We start from the raw sequence: 18,278 nt of genomic DNA, 5'->3' as shown, positions 1-18,278 counted from the left end.
TAGAAAAATTTTTTAAAATAAAAGAATAATATTAAACATAAAAGTAATGTATATTCACTCTAAGAATAGAAAATACAGATCAACAAAAATAAAAGCCACCTATAATATTACCACCTGAGATAACTGCAAACATTTCAGAATATTTCAATCCAATTTTTTTTCTATATACAAGCAATAACAATTAAAACCAAAATAAAAAAAAACAATGCCATTTACAAGAAGATGAAATATTTAGGTATAAACCTAAATATGAGGGGATTTGTGCATATGGAAAACTACAAAACTCTGACAAGAGAAACTGTAGAAGATCTAAATAAATGGTAAGGTATATATACCATGTTCATGGATTGGAAGACTCAAAATAGTGGACTCAATTCTCCTCACAGTGATTTACAGATTGAACACAATATTGACCAAAGTCTCATCAAGATTTTTTTCTAAGTATAGACAACTCACTGTACAATTAAATGGAAAGGGAAAAGAACTATAATAGCTACAGCAATTTCATAAAAGAACAAAGTTTAAAGAATCTAATTATGTGACTTTTAACACTTACTATAAAGATAGAGAAATCAGGACAGTGTGGTATTGGTGATGGGACAGATACCTAATAAGTGCAACACAACAGAGTTCAGAGTACAGAAATCAATTCACACGAATGTGATTACTGAATCTTCGAAAAAGATACAACAGCAATTCAATGGAGAAAAGACAGTCTATTCAAAAAATAGGGAACAAGTGATTCAGTTCAGTTCAGTTCAGTTGCTCAGTCGTGTCCGACTCTTTGTGACCCCATGAATCGCAGCACGCCAGGCCTCCCTGTCCATCACCAACTCCCGGAGTTCACTCAAACTCATGTCCATCGAGTCGGTGATGCCATCCAGCCATCTCATCCTCTGTCATCCCCTTCTCCTCCTGCCCCCAATCCCTCCCAGCAGCAGAGTCTCTTCCAATGAGTCAATTCCTCGCATGAGGTGGCCAAAGTACTGGAGTTTCAGCTTTAGCATCATTCCTTCCAAAGAAATCCCAGGGCTGATCTCCTTCAGAATGGACTGACTGGATTTCCTTGCAGTCCAAGGGACTCTTAAGAGTCTTCTCCAACACCACAGTTCCAAAGCATCAATTCTTCGGCACTCAGCCTTCTTCACAGTCCAACTCTCACATCCATACATGACCACAGGGAAAACCATAGCCTTGACTAGAGGGACCTTTGTTGGCAAAGTAATGTCTCTGCTTTTCAATATGCTATCTAGGTTGGTCATAACTTTCCTTCAAAGGAGTAAGCGTCTTCTAATTTCATGGCTGCAATCACCATCTGCAGTGATTTTGGAGCCCAAAAAAATAAAGTCTGACACTGTTTCCACTGTTTTCCCATCTATTTCCCATGAAGTGATGGGACCAGATCCATGATCTTAGTTTTCTGAATGTTGAGCTTTACCCGTATGTAAAAAAATTAGCCTTGCTCTAAACCTCACACTATGCAAACATGAACACAAAATGCATCAGATTGGAATATAAAACATGAAACTATAAAATGTCTTAAAGAATACAAAAGAGAACACTTTTTTAACTGCAGCTGGGTAACAAGTTCTTGAAAATGGTGCAAAAAGCCTGACCCATAAAAGAAAAGACTTATAAATTGGATTTCACCAGATTTAAAAACTTCTTCTCTGCCAAAACAACAAGAAACAAAAACAAAAAACCAAAAAACTGTCAAGAGAATTAAAAACAAGCCATAAACTAGGAGAAACTTTACAGATATCACATATCCAGTGAAAGACACAACTAGATATTGGGAAAAAAAATCTCAAAATTCTAATTAAAAGTCGAAAAAGGATCTGGACACTTCATCAAAGATGATATATGGACGACAAACAAGCATATGAAAGGATATTCAATACTATTAGCCATTAAGTAAATGCAAACTAAAACCACAGTGAGATAAATACTATCCAACCATTAAAGGGCCAAAATAAAAAATACTAACAATAACACATGCTGGTGAGGATAGAGAGCAATTAGAACTCTCATTTTGCTGAGAGTCTCATTTTTCTGGTGGGAATGCAAAATTGTACAGACACTCTGGAAAATAATACAGCTGTTTCTTATAAAGTTAAGTATACACTTATCATACGATCTGCAATCTCCATTTGGAAATTTACTCCAGAGAACTGAAAACCATGTTCACACAAAGACTGTACACAAATGCTCCCTGCAGCTTTATATGTGATAATCAATAACTATAAATAATCCAAATGTTCCTCAGTGGAGAAGCAAACTACAATACATCCATAAAACTGAATATTACTGAGGAACAAACTACTGATACATGCAATAACTCATATGAGTCTTCAAATATTATGTGAAAAAAGCTGGTCTCCAAAGTTTACAATGGTATAATTCCATTTACATGAAATTCTCAAAAAGATAAAGCTATAGTAATAGAGAACAGATTAATGGTTGCCAGAATTTAAGGATGAGGGGTGGGTGTGACTATAAATGAGGAAGTTTTTCAGGGTGGTAAAACTGTTTCGTATCCTAGTTGTGGTGGTGTTTACATGAATCTATACATATTCATAAACTGAACATCAAAACAAAAGTAAATTTATTAGTAAAGGAAAAAAAGGATGACTAGATTGGCTTACTTACCATACTTAAGATTACTTGCCATATTATTCCTAAAATGTTTATAAGAGGCAATAGAATAGTGCACATTAAATTTCAAGGTAGAAACCTATATATGGGTCAAGAAGCAACAGTTAGAACTGGACATGGAGCAACTGGTTCAAAATTGGGAAAGGAATATGACAAGGCTGTATATTGTCACCTTGCTTATTTAAGTTATATGCAGAGTACATCATGTGAAATGCTGGACTGGATGAATCAAAAGCTGGAATCAAGATTGCTGGGAGAAATATAAACAACCTCAGTTATGTAGAAGATACTACTCTAATGATAGACAGTGAAGAGGAACTAAAGACCCTCTTGATAAGGGTGAAAGAAGATAGTGAAAAAGCTGGCTTGAAATACAACATTAAAAAAAACTAGGATCATGGCATCCAATCCTATCACTTCATGGCAAATGGAAGGGGGAAAAGTGACAGCAGTGATGGATTTTATTTTCCTGGGTTCCAAAATCACTGCAGAAAGTGACTGCAGCCATGAAATTTTTTTAAAAAGATGCTTGCTCCTTGGAAGGAAAGCTATGAAAACCTAGACAGCATATTAAAAAGCAGAGAAATCACTTTGTCAACAAAGGTCTGTCTAGTCAAAGCTATGGTTTTTCCAGTAGTCATGTATGGATGTGAGAGCTGGACTATAAAGAAAGCTGAGTGCCAAAGAATTGATGCTTTAGAACTGTGGTGTTGGAGAAGACTCTTGAGAGTCTCTTGGACTGCAAGGAGATCAAACCAGTCAATCCTAAAGGAAATCAAACCTGAATATCGACTGGAAGGACTAATGATGAAGCTCTCATACTTTGGCCACCTGATATGAAAGAGCTGACTCATTGGAAAAGACCCTGATGCTGGGAAAGACTGAAGGCAAAAGAGAAGGGGGCATCAGAGGATGAATCGTTAGATAGCATCACCTACTCAATGGATATGAATTTGAACAAACTCTGGGAGATAGCTAAGGACAAGGAAGCCTGGTATGCTGCAGTCCATGTGGTCACAAAGAGTTGGGAATGCCTCAGCGACTTAACAACAAGAAAACTATAAAATGAATATATGCTCATTATAAAAACAGAAAATAAAGATCAATAGAAATTTGAAAAACCTTCACCTATAATTCTTGATGTAACTACAGTAAGCAGTTTGGAATACTTCAATTCAAACTTAAATATTTGAGTTGTTTCTAATTTTCATTATTACAAACAACCCAGGCTCTAATGGTAAAGAACCCACCTGCCAATGCACGTAGACATAAGAAATGTGGGTTTTACCCCTGGGTCAAGAAGATCCCCTGGAGAAGGGCATGGCAACCCACTCTGGTATTCTTGCCTGGTGAATCCCATGGACAGAGGAGCCTGGCAGGCTGCAGTCCATAGGGTTGCGGAGTCGGACATGACTAAGCAACTTAGCATGCTGAGATGAACATTCTTGTAGCTGTATATTTGCAAACATCTATCACTTAACTCCAAAAAAGTTATTTAAATGTACTTTTCTAGCACAACCTAACATTGAGTACCATTATTAAGGCATTTTTTCCTACTAATCTGTAAGAGTTTTTTATATTATAGGCAATTATTCCATCATATATTTTATAATAATCTTTTTCAAGTTGTGGTTTGCTATTCAGCTTCATTAATGGTCTCTTTGGATAAAATGCTTTTTTAAAGTTAAGTCTATTTTTTATTTCATTTATGGCTTTTGATATTGGTGTCTTTGTTTCTAGTAAGAGCATTTAACACATTCATTTATTGTGATAATCGATATATTTGGTCCTATTTTGATTCTCAAACTTCTTACACATTCTTATTATTTCTATTTCCGCCTTTCATTTGCTATCTTAAGTTTCCTTTGCCTTATTTTAAAATTAGTAACCTAAAAGTTATATGGCCTATTTTTTCTTTTAGTTAAACTTTAATTTTATTGGAATTGCTATGATCCATATTATTATGGATTTTAAATTTAAAGTTTTTTTTCTAAAATTAGTATTAAGTTTAAAAGCAGATTAAGAGGAAGTATTCAGACATATACTGTATACTTTCCTGATTTCACTGTTCATTGCTGCTTATTCTCTGACTTTTTCAATAAATTTACAAATGCACAATAGCTTGGCTGTATCATCTATTTTTCCCAGAATGCTCTAGCCTCCAGAGATTTCTCTACTGCTTCCTGGTGTTTCGTATTGCATAAGAGAAGTCTGATGCAAACTTGATTGTTATGTGTGTTTGTGTAATGTGTTTTTTGTTTCCACAATTTTTGTTTGTTTGATATTCAGAAATTTCACTAGGATACGTCTAGATGTGGGCTTTTTTTCTCCCCCATATTGACTGTGTGCTCTTTTGATCAGAATTTCCTTTGATCATTTTGCTTTGCATTGCTCTTCCTCTATCTTCTGTATCCACACTGTAAAGAATGAGTTAGGATTCTCTCAGTTTCCTACTATTTTGTTTAGTGAGTTTATTTCTGATTCCATTTTTAATTTACCAATTCTTCATATATGCCTGTAATTATTTTCTATTGCTTCATCTTAAAAAAAAAAAAAAGGTTTATGTGAATCTTGCCAATGGTGGGAACTAAGGTAGTATCTGCCAAGGACTGCACAGGTCTCTGATCAGTTTATTTATGGAAAAGTTTAGATCTTATCAAGTTTTAGTTTTCTCAATCAGATGTTCAGTTTGTTTGTGAGGAAGAGGGAAGGAGTTATATGGATCTGCAAAGTAGGGGTGTTTTATTACACTGATAATCTTTATCTACTCCATTAAAAGACCATTCTTATTGTCCTAGATTCTTACAACTATATTGAGTTCTGTTTAAGCATCCCTAAACCATGTAAAACAAGAGAGGTAGAAGCGGTGATGAGGTGGGTAAGAGAAAAACATTTAATATTAAGACAGTATCATTTACTTCATTACTGACTCCTGCCTAAAATGAAAAACAATAAAAATGTAGAATAATATTCAACGACATAATTTATTTGAAGATTGAGTCAGGTCTTCCTATATATTTGAAATTCCCCTACTATGATTTGTGTTAGCCACCCTAGAATGATTAGTATTCTTAGAGTATGTACTTTTCCCTGAATATCTGTAACTACAGACATAATTCCACTCCAGTACTCTTGCCTGGAAAATCTCATGGACGGAGGAGCCTGGTAGGCTGCAGTCCATGGGGTCACTGAGGGTCAGACACGACTGAGCGACTTCACTTTCACTTTTCACTTTCATGCACTGGAGAAGGAAATGGCAACCCACTCCAGTGTTCTTGCTTGGAGAATCCCAGGGACGGCGGAGCCTGGTGGGCTGTCGTCTATGGGGTCACACAGAGTCGGACACGACTGAAGTGACTTAGCAGCAGCAGCAGCACAGACATAATTACTTTATATTATATTACTGAAAGCTTGATTAGCTCATCATATTTTATTATATAATTTACTTATTTCTTGAACTTCTTAAATAGCTTACTGTTTGTATTATTTTTTAATCAAGGAAATGATCATTAGATTGGTTGACGACCCCAGGCCCAAGGCTGGGGGCGCTGGCAGCCAAGAGGAGCTACCCCACGTTCGAGGTAAGGAGCGGTGGCTGCATTTTGCTGGAGCAGCCGTGAAGAGATACCCCACGTCCAAGGTAAGAGAAATCCAAGACGGTAGGCACTGAGAGAGGACATCAGAGAGCAGACAGACTGAAACCACAATCGCAGACAACAGGAGAATCTGATCACATGGACCACAGCCTTGTCTAACTCAGTGAAACTAAGCCATGCCGTGTGGGGCCACCCAAGACGGATGGGTCATGGTGGAGAGGTCTGACAGAATGTGGTCCACTGGAGAAGGGAATGGCAAACCACTTCAGTGTGCTTGCCTTGAGAATCCCATGAACAGTATGAAAAGGCAAAAAGATAGGACACTGAAAGATGAACTCCCCAGGTCAGTAGGTGCCCAATATGCTACTGGAGATCAGTGGAGAAATAACTCCAGAAAGAATGAAGGAATGGAGCAAAAGCAAAAACAACACCCAGTTGTGGATGGGACTGGTGATAGAAGCAAGGTTTGATGCTGTAAAGAGCAATATTGCATAGGAACCTGGAATGTTAGGTCCATGAATCAAGGCAAATTGGAAGTGGTCAAACAGGAGATGACAAGAGTGAACATCGACATTCTAGGAATCAGTGAACTAAGATGGACTGGAATGCATGAATTTAACTCAGATGACCATTATATCTACTACTGTGGACAGGAATCCCTTAGAAGAAATGGAGTAGCCATCATAGTCAACAAGAGAGTCCGAAATGCAATACTTGGATGCAATCTCAAAAACGACAGAATGATCTCTGTTCGTTTCCAAGGTAAACCATTCAATATCACGGTAATGAAGTCTATGCCCCGACCAGTAACAGTGAAGAAGCTGAAGTTGAACAGTTCTATGAACTACAAGACCTTCTAGAACTAACACCCAAAAAAGATGTCCTTTTCATTATAGGGGACTGGAATGCAAAAGTAGGAAGTCAAGAAACACCTGGAGTAACAGGCCAATTTGGCCTTGGAGTACAGAATGAAGCAGGGCAAAGACTAATGGAGTTTTGCCAAGAGAACGCACTGGTCATAGCAAACACCCTCTTCCAACAACACAAGAGAAGACCCTACACACGGACATCACCAGATGGTCGACACTGAAATCAGATTGATCATATTCTTTGCAGCCAAAGATGGAGAAGCTCTATACAGTCAGCAAAAACAAGACTGGGGGCTGACTGTGGCTCAGACCATGAACTTCTTATTGCCAAATTCAGACTGAAATTGAAGAAAGTGGAGAAAACCACTAGACCATTCAAGTATGACCTAAATCAAATCCCTTATGACTATACAGTGGAAGTGAGAAATAGATTTAAGGGACTAGATCTGATAGACAGAGTGCCTGATGAACTATGGATGGAGGTTTATGACATTGTACAGGAGACAGGAATCAAGAAAAAGAAATGCAAAAAATGCAAAATGGCTGTCTGAGGAGGCCTTACAAATAGCTGTGAAAAGAAGGGAAGCAAAAAGCAAAGGAGAAAAGGAAAGATATACCCATTTGAAAGCAGAGTTCCAAAGAATAGCAAGGAGAGCCTTCCTCAGCGATCAATGCAAAGAAATAGAGGAAAACAATAGAATAGGAAAGACTAGAGATCTCTTCAAGATAATTAGAGATACCAAGGGAATATTTCATGCAAAGATGGGCTCAATAAAGGACAGAAATGGTAGGGACCTAATAGAAGCAGAAGATATTAAGAAGAGGTGGCAAGAATACACAGAAGAACTGTACAAAAAAGATCTTCATGACCCAAATAATCACGATGGTGTGATCACTCACCTAGAGCCAGACATGGTGGAATGTGAAGTCAAGTGGGCCGTAGGAAGCATCAGTACGAACAAAGCTAGTGGAGGTGAGGAAATTTCAGTTGAGCTATTTCAAATCTTAAAAGAAGATGGTGTTAAAGTGCTGCACTCAATATGCCAGCAAATTTGGAAAACTCAGCAGTGGCCACAGGACTGGAAAAGGTCAGTTTTCATTCCAATCCCAAAGAAAGGCAATGCCAAAGAATGCTCAAACTACCACACAATTGCACTCATCTCACATGCTAGTAAAGTAATGCTTAAAATTCTCCAAGCCAGGCTTCAGCAATACGTGAACCGTGAACTTCCAGATGTTCAAGCTGGATTTAGAAAAGGCAGAGGAACCAGAGATCAAATTCCCAACATCCACTGGATCATCAAAAAAGCAAGAGAGTTCCAGAAAAACATCTATTTCTGCTTTATTGACTATGCCAAAGCCTTTGATCACGATAAACTGTGGAATATTCTAAGAGAGACAGGAATACCAAACCACCTGACCTGCCTCTTGAGAAACCTACATGCAGGTCAGGAAGCAACAGTTAGAACTGGACATGGAACAGACTGGTTCCAAATTGGGAAAGGAGTATGTCAAGGCTGTATACTGTCACCCTGATTATTTAACTTATATGCAGAGTATACCATGAGAAACGCTGGGCTGGATGAAGCACAAGCTGGAATCAAGATTGCTGGGAGAAATATCAATAACCTCAGATATGATGATGACACCACTCTTACGGCAGAAAGTGAAGAAAAACTAAAGAGCCTCTTGATTAAAGTGAAAGAGGAGAGTGAAAAATTGGCTTAAGCTCAACATTCAGAAAATGAAGATCATGGCATCTGGTCCCATCACTTCATGGCAAATAGATGGGGAAACAGTGCAAACAGTGGTTGACTTTATTTTTTTGCACTCCAGAATCACTGCAGATGGTGACTGCAGCCATGAAATTAAAAGATGCTTGCTCCTTGGAAGGAAAGTTATGACCAATCTAGACAGCATATTAAAAAGCAGAGACATTACTTTGCCAACAAAGGTCCGTCTAGTCAAGGCTATGGTTTTTCCAGTGGTCATGTATGGATGTGAGAGTTGGACTATAAAGGAAGCTGAGCACAGAAGAATTGATGCTTTTGAACTGTGGTGTTGGAGAAGACTCTTGAGAGTTTCTTGGACTGCAAGGAGGTCCAACCAGTCCATCCTTAAGGAGATCAGTCCTGAGTGTTCACTGGAAGGACTGATGTTGAAGTTGAAACTCCAAATCTTTGGCCACCTGATGCGAAGAACTGACTCATTGGAAAAGACCCTGATGCTGGGAAAGATTGAGGGCAGGAGGAGAAGGGGACGATAGAGGATGCAATGGTTGGATGGCATCACCAAGTCAATGGACATGAGTTGGGTAAACTCCAGGAGTTGGTGATAGACAGGGAGGCCTGGCGTGCTGTGGTCCATGGGGTTGCAAAGAGTCAGACATGACTGAGCAACTGAACCGAACTGAACTGAAATGTTACAATGTGTAAATTTAAGGTACATGGCCTTGCTACTTTGATACTTTTATATACTGTAATATGACTGTCAAGGAAGTAATATTTATCATGCTACATCATTACTGTACAGTATTATAGATTATATTCATTATACTGTGCTTATTTACTGCTAGTTTCAAGTTTGTACCCTTAAATACCATCTATATTATACCCCCACTTCTATCCCCTGGTAAATACCATTTTACTATTCTTTTTTCTTTTAATAGGTTTTACTTTTATTTTCAGATTCCACATTTAAGTGATATTATGTAATAGTTGTCTTTGTCTGACTTATCTTGCTTATCATAATGCTCAACGTATATCCTTGCTGTCACAAATGGCAGGATATCTTTCTTTCTCATGTGGCTGAATAATATCCCACTGCATATATATATTATATCTTTTTTATCCACTCATCCACTGATCGACATTTGGGCTGTTTCCATACCCTGGCCTATTGTGAATGATTCTGCTGTAAACATGGATGTGCTATCTTGTCAAAGCCCTGATTCCATTTCTTTTGGGCATATACTCAGAAGTGGAACTGCTGGATCATATGATAGCTTTAGTTTTAACTTTTCGAGGAATTTCTGTATTGTTTTCCATAGAGGCTAAATTAATTTACATTCTCACCAACAGTATGTAAGGGGCTGCCTTTTCACCACATCTTCACAAGCACTTGAATTCTTGATGGCCATTCTAACAGTTGTGAGGTGTATCATATAATATGAGCAAACCAAATTCAAGAACACATTAAAAGGATTATCACCATGGCCAAGTGCAATGTATATATACCTGGATGCAAGAATATTTTAACATATGTAAATCAGTAAGTATAATTCATTACATACCTCAAAATAACATAATAAAGATCATATATGATAAACCCACCGTTAACATTATAATCATTGAAGAAAAACTGAAAGGGTTTCTTCTAAGATCAGCTACCAGACAAAGCTGCCCACTCTCACCACCCCTATTCAGTTGTCACAGATAGTTGTCAGTTATCTGCGGGGGACTGGTTCCAGGAGCTCCTGTGGATACTAAAATCCTTGGAAGCTGAAGTCCCTTGTATAAAATGGTATAGTTCAATAAATACAGTTGGCCCTTAGTATCCCTGTATGTGAAACCCATGGATATGGAGAGCTGACTGTACTGGAAGTCCTAGCTAGAGCAATTAGGCAAGACAAAGAAATAACAGGCATTCAAATTGGAAAGAAAGGAGAAAAACTGTCATTATTTGCTGACAATATGATCTTATATAAAGAAAATCTTAAAGAATTAGTAAAAAAAAAAAAAACCTCTTGGAACTAATCAATGATTAGTTGGTTAGTGGCAACTAATTAAGTGGTAGGTTACAAAATCAACTTATAGAAATTACTGGCATTCCTTCATACTAATGATGAAGTATCTAAAAAAGAAGTGAAGAGAGATATCTCATTCATAACAGCTTCCAAAATAATAAAATAGTTAATAATAAACTGAGCCAAGGAAGTGAAAAATCTGTACAGTGAAAACGAATTTTTCTGAAAAAAATAAGAGGACACAAACAAATGGCAAGACATCCATGTTTATGCATCAGAAGACTGCTGTTTTTTCAAAGATGAGTAAACTAAAAAAGATGATGTCCATAATTAAGACTCTGAATACTTTCAGAGGTTGAAAATCTTTTCCAGTGGCTGTATTTTCTTTCACTGTGTACTATTTAAGCAAGATGACCAGACCCAATCAAAAAGTTGTATGGGATTTATCAAGTTCAGGGGAGTTGACCTTAGCTGTAATGCTTAATAAATAAAACTTTTAGCTACCAAGTGTTAATGAAGATCTGACTTCCTTAATTTCATTTTCCAAACTCATAGCTTAGATAACTAAGCTCCAGAATTTGTCCTTATTATTGAATTTAAAATTTAAATTTAACTGCAAAGTGAGAACTAGAATGAGTTAGATATTTAACAAAATTCCCAGTGGCCTGCTGGCTTTATTTATCAAAGACTCATGTCTTCTCAGTGTGACTGCACTGAAGATTAAATTCATTCCTAAGTCCCACAAAATTCTCAATAAAATAATAAAGTTTATTTATCTTTTCATTTTTAGAGTTGTTTGCTTTAGAGACTGTACAAGGACAATCTTTCTCCTCTTTTGGTGGAAGCCAGGGGGTCTGGAAAAGGAACCATTTCTATACTCTACAAACTTATTCTTAAATCTTTCATGAAAAATACAGAAACCTGCTCTCAATCTGCTAGTTCTACTGAAAGTGACTAATACTAATCCATGAGGCATGTGCTATAGGGAGACTTGGGGAGGCTGGGGGAATTCATCGGGTTAGTCAGATATGACTAGAAAGCATACCATTGAGTTGAACTTCAAAATAAGGATTGGTCTCTTCTTCAGACTTTGTGCTAAATTATACTCCTTCAGTTAAGTGTGGAACCTTTTCCCTGCTAAGGTTATTTCCATAAGGTTAAACATAATTTTAACCACAAAAGTTTACATATTCATTTATTAGGTGGTTTGGGAACAGTTGCAAAGAATTATTAATGACTAATTCTGGGATTTACTCCTTGAACAATGAATACACATGAATTTTCACTCACATTATCATGAGTTTTTCAAACACCCATCAAGAGAATAAGAGACCTCTAAGCACAGAAATCTACTTAACTTCCTAGATGAGGTGTTGTCTCCCAGGTAAATAAGCATTTTATAAGCTTATTCAACCTTTTTTTTAAATTAAGCAAAACAATCAATCCCAGCCATGACTCCTTTCTTCAACATTATGCTTAAATATTGAAATGCTGTGAAAAGTGAGAATAACAACTATATCTAACCTGATTTTCCTTATTCTCAATAAAGTCAGTTAAATAGTCAGGTGTCAGCAGAACCACATATTTAACTGAATGCATATATCAAACTATTAAAAGGAAATCAGTTCTGAATATTCATTAGAAGGACTGATGCTGAAGCTGAAACTCCAATACTTTGGCCACCTGATGCAAAGAACTGGCTCATTTGAAAAGACCCTGATGCTGGGAAAGATTAAACGCAGAAGAGAAGGGGATGACAGAGGATGAGGTGGTTGGATAGCATCACTGACTCGATGGATATGAGTTTGAGTAAGCTCAGGGAGTTGGTGATGGACAGGGAAGCCTGGCATGCTGCAGCCCATGGGGTTGCAAAGAGTCAGACACGACTGAGTGACTGAACTGAACTGATTCTTATTTGGAAAATATTTTCATCTATTTTATAATGTTAGTTGCTCAGTCGTGTCTGACTCTTCGCAACCCCATAGAGTATATATAGCCCACCAGGTTCCTCTATATATACTATATATAGAATTCTCTAGATAAGAATACTGGAGTAGGTAGCCATTCTCTTCTCCAGGGGATCTTCCTGAAACAGGGATCGAACCAGATCTCCCGCACAGCAGCAGATTCTTTACTGTCTGAGCCAATGATGTTTTAAATAAGTTTATTATCAAAGGTGTTTATTATATCCACAATATCTGCATGTTTAAGACAGAAACTTGAGAGGATATTCTGAGGAGGACTTAAACTGACAACATCTAGACTGTCAGTAAGTGAATCTTCTCCATGTACTTTCATGAACTACAGCATCATTTTAACTTTCAGACCTTCAGCAAAGCCTAACTTTACAATGTATACAGACAGTTTTAAATTCTCTTTTTATGTACAGGCTATCAGCAAAAAGAGAGACTCTGGTAGATTTAAAATTTAGATTCTTTTTACACTTCAGATTCTCTTCCTTTGGAAGGTACCAATAATGTAGGTTGACTTATAAAGGCCTTGAGCCATCTTTCTACCCTTTACATTGGAAAACTCTGGAAGTTCACACCATTACTTTTATACAATAGTTAACAAGTGAAGAGCTTTTCCAAAATCACTGCAGATGGTGACTGCAGCCATGAAATTAAAAGATGCTTACTCCTTGGAAGGAAAGTTGTGACCAACCTAGACAGCATATTAAAAAGCAGAGACATTACTTTGCCAACAAAGGTTCGTCTAGTCAAGGCTATGGTTTTTCCTGTGGTCATGTATGGATGTGAGAGTTGGACTGTGAAGAAGGCTGAACGCCGAAGGATTGATGCTTTTGAACTGTGGTGTTGGAGAAGACTCTCGAGAGTCCCTTGGACTGCAAGGAGATCCAACCAGTCCATTCTGAAGGAGATCAGCCCTGGGATTTCTTTGGAAGGAATGATGCTAAAGCTGAAACTCCAGTACTTTGGCCACCTCATGCGAAGAGTTGACTCATTGGAAAAGACTCTGCTGCTGGGAGGGATTGGGGGCAGGAGGAGAAGGGGATGACAGAGGATGAGATGGCTGGATGGCATCACTGACTTGATGGATATGAGTTTGAGTGAACTCCGGGAGTTGGTGATGGACAGGGAGGCCTGGCGTACTGCGATTCATGGGGTCGCAAAGAGTCGGATATGACTCAGCGACTGAACTCAACTGAAGAGCTTTCCAAGAAGAATTCAGGAGTCATAGCAAGAATATGAATATTGCTCATGAGTTTTCATTAATAATTGTCTTTATACATTTAACTGGTGCTCTGGTATTACACAGATCCTGATGTGGCAATAGGGGTGTAAAAAGTAAAGATGGAAGTTTCTTAATCTCCTTAATTTATAAGAGGTTAGGGCATCTACAGTTACCCAGGGCTTCATAAATTCCAGTAGGTGGGAAGATGAAAATGACAAAGAAGGCTGAAGAACATCATGGTCAGAGAGTCTTAGCCTTAAATAAGTCAAAGATATATACACAAAGAGGGAGGAGAATTGATTTAGAAATAGTAGCAGCCAGTGACTCATTGTAAAAGACCCTGAAGCTTGGAAATGAGGGCAAGAGAAGGGGGTGGCAGAGGATGAGATGTTTCAATAAAATCACTGATTCAATGGACATGAGTTTGAGCAAACTCCGGGAGATGGTGAAGGACACGGAAGCCCAGCATGCTGCAATTCATGGGTCACACAGAGTCGGACATGACTTAGTGACCAAACAACAATGGCCAGTGAGAAAGAGCTTGATCCTAATCAGCTTAATTCAGAGGTATGTGGGTCAAGAAAGAATGAGCAGCAAGAATTTGAGAATGCTGCAGGGGAAACAATATTTTCTGTGGAGGGCCAGGTTTCAAGACAGATTTAAAGCAAGTATGGGATTAGCTGAATAGTTTCACCAATCTGGGGCCAGAAAGAAACTCCTTCCAAGTGAATCCTCAAGAAGAGCTTCTGGGATAGTGGAAGGACTTCTAAGTTTCTTCAGAAAAAGTCAGTGGAGGACCTCCCTGGAGGTAATGTGGATAGGAATTTGCCTGCCAATGTAGGGCACAGGGGTTCAATCCTTGGTCCAGAAAGACACCACATGCCGTAGAGCAACTAAGTCCATGAGCCACAACTACGGAGCCTGAGGTCTAGAATCCACGAGTCGCAACTACTGAGCTGAAGTTGCTGCAACTACTGAAGCTCGTGTGCCGAGCCTATGTTCCACAGTAAGAGAAGCCTGAGTACTGTAACTAGAGAGTAGCCCCCTGCTTCACAACTAGAGAAAGCCTGCATGCAGCAATGAAGACCTAGTGCAGACAAAAACAAAAAGTCAGTAAAGCTCAGTTGTGATGGGGCTCCAAGGGAATCCTATACCAGGTGGGCAGACTGAGAAAAGATCGATTCATGCCCAGAACTTTCACCATGTAATTAAAAAAACAAAACAAAACACAATGGCAGATCTTTGCAGATTTAGGGTAAAAGGTGATGGCTTCTCTGAAGCCAGCCACAGTTAACCCTATCTTAAAAATGCATAATAACTGGGGTTATTAATCCTCAAGGCCATTTTAGATAAGGAGTTTAACATACATTAAAGGCCAAAATTAAGAAGCTAAGCAGAATGAGCTACAGATTTAATCATAGCTAACTACATAACCTTTAACAAACCATTCTTAACTGTTCTGTACTGTGCTTTCCTATTAAAAAAAAACTACTCATGACAATGTCTGAGCCTCTTCTGTTTTCACAGACAAGTTAGACCATGTTTCTAAGAGCTCTTTGGAAGAAAGAAGTTAAAAAATATGCTTTTAAACCTAACTGCCAAACTAGAAAATCTTGCTAAGAAATTATCATTGACAACTTAATGCAGAGAATAACAGAATAAATCTAAGACAACTTAAAACTTACTATTTTTAAGAGCTAGTAAATATTGAAAAATAAGTTTAAAACTACTTTGGAGTGAAATGACAATGTCCATCTTAATACTTTGTCTTGAGACTCATATTCAACCTCACTAGGGCCTAAGAAATAAAAATTGAAACAGTAAGATATAATTTTCTCCTTATCTGAATGTCCAAAAATTTAAAGATTGATTACAACTATGGTTGAGAGTACTTTAGGACACTGCTAGCAGATGGATACACTGGTTCAATCTTTTAGAAGAGTAATCTGGCAATATTTATGCATATATACTCTGATGGCCAAAAGTGAAGAGGAACTAAAGAGCCTCTTGATGAGGGTGAAACAGGAGAGTGAAAAAGCTGGCTTGAAACCGCCCCCCCCCCCAAAAAAAGAAAAAAAAGATCATGGCATCTGGTTCCATCAATTCGTGGCAAAGAGAAGAGGAAAAAGTAGAAGCAGTAAGAGCTTTTATTTTATTGGGTTCCAAAATCACTGCAGATAGTGACTGCAGCCATGAAATTAGAAGACGTTTGCTCCTTGGAAGGAAAATTATGACAAACCTAGACAGCATATTAAAAATTAGACACATCACTTTGCTGACAAGGGTCCATATAGTCAAAGTTATGGTTTTTCCAGTAGTCATGTACAGATGTGACAGTTGGACCATAAAGAAAGTTGAGCACTGAAGAACTGATCCTTTCAAATTGTAGTGCTAGAGAAGACTCTTGAGGATCCCTTGGACAGCAAGGAGATCAAATCAGTAAATCCTAAAGGAAATCAACCCTGGCTATTCATTGGATGGACTGTTCCTAAAGCTCCAATACTTTGGTCACCTGATGTGAAGAGCTGACTTATTGGAAAAGACCCTGATGCTAGGAAAGATTGAAGGTAAGAGGAAAAGTGGCTGACAGAGGATGAGATGGTTAGATAGCATCACCAACTCAATGGACATGAATTTGAGCAAACTCCAGGAGATACTGGAGCACAGACAAGCCTGGCATGCTACTGTCCATGGGTTCGCAAAGAGTCGGACACAACTTAGTGACTGAACAACAAATGTATATATATCCTTTAATAATATAATTTCATTTAGAATACAACTTACTGAAATATACTCTTACATGAATGAAGAGATATAAAAACATGGTAAAAACATGTTTACAGCAGTACTGTTTGCTTAAAAAAATCTAAATGTATTGGTAGAGAAATAGCTGGATAACTGGTAAAAAAAAAAAAAAAGAGAATAAAGGTTAGCCATGAGAAAGACAGCCTTTATGAACTGATACAGAGACATATTCATAAAGAATTAACTGGAAAAAAATTAACTTACCAGACAGTGACCCTATTTTTGTTTATAAAAGCCCTTTAGAAACTATAATCAATAACTATTATAATATTTACATAAGAAACACATATACCAAACATTTATCCCAATAGACAGTCATATTAATGTTTTAAGCAAAAGGCTCTAGGCATAATTCAATATATGCAAAATTTTAAAAATATTTGTGCTTTGTATCATGTCTTTGGGAAGAACAAGTTAAAGGAAAAGGTTCCTACTTTTTGTGAGGGCATACTTAATTCTATAGCCCTTCTGGTTGAAACTGTGACTAGAACCCCACAAACATTTATAACACGACACAAAATGACATCTAAAATAACAATGTGCTAAAATTCAATGTGTTACAAGTAACTGAAATATCTTCTAAGTTACTTCTGTCTTTTAAAACTAACGAAAGATCTAAGATAAGCAGATTTAAAGTGTTGGTGGCTTGTCTTTCTTGCATGAGACTACTGTATCACCAAGAGCCATCAATAAGCAGGCTTCAAAAGACCTTTGTACACAACTATTAAGTATTTATATGTATGTATTTCATCTAACTATGAATAGGTGCAGACATTTTACATGTTTTTTATTACATACCTCTTTAATTTGAAACTTTACTTTGGCAAACACATTATGCCAAAGAGGCTAGCACAGGTTTACAGTTTTTGTTGATGCTGCTTCCGGATGAACCATTCAGTAGGATCCCTATCCTGAGATATTATAGTACTGATATACATGCTCTGTGGCCAAAGGGACATTGATTGACTATTATTATACACAGAGCAGAGAAACATTCTTTTAAGTAGGCTGGCAGATGGTTACAAATTGGCATGATGCCCCCAAAGCCTGGCAAATTAGTCATTTGCTAGATACTCACATCAGCATAGTGGCCTATCATATCACATCGGTCACAGCGTTTTCTCCAGGAAGCTCTTTCAAGACATCTGTGAGTGGAAGACATAGGCAAAGAACAGCCTAAGCAAAAGCGGGCCGGACAGGCATACTGGAGGTGTCCTCTCTCGGAACAGAGGCAGCAGGGCCGGACTTTCTATGGGGCAAACAAACAAACAAAAAATCTCTTTAGCAAAATACTTCAGTCTCAAATAGAATACTTATTTTTCAGTATAATTGCTTAAAAAATTATTTCCATTTGGGAACTCAATGAAGGTCAAATCAAACATAACTGTAAAATCAAACAAAAGATCTTAAGTC

General features: G+C 37.7%; 1 protein-coding gene across 4 annotated transcripts in view; it reads right to left on the bottom strand.

The window, feature by feature from the left end:
• The window catches only part of ZCCHC7 (zinc finger CCHC-type containing 7), a 258,086-nt gene that overhangs the window by 40,383 nt on the left and 199,425 nt on the right, over nt 1-18,278 (bottom strand). For all 4 annotated transcript variants that reach the window (XM_061425689.1, XM_061425691.1, XM_061425688.1 and 1 more), the window contains one exon: nt 17,944-18,114. In XM_061425689.1, coding sequence (XP_061281673.1) covers nt 17,944-18,114 — 171 coding nt within the window. The remainder of the gene's footprint in view (nt 1-17,943; nt 18,115-18,278) is intronic.

Source organism: Bos javanicus, chromosome 8 (assembly GCF_032452875.1).
Source record: "Bos javanicus breed banteng chromosome 8, ARS-OSU_banteng_1.0, whole genome shotgun sequence".
NCBI classification, from domain to species: domain Eukaryota; kingdom Metazoa; phylum Chordata; class Mammalia; order Artiodactyla; family Bovidae; genus Bos; species Bos javanicus.
This window is presented reverse-complemented; position numbering and strand designations above follow the sequence as displayed.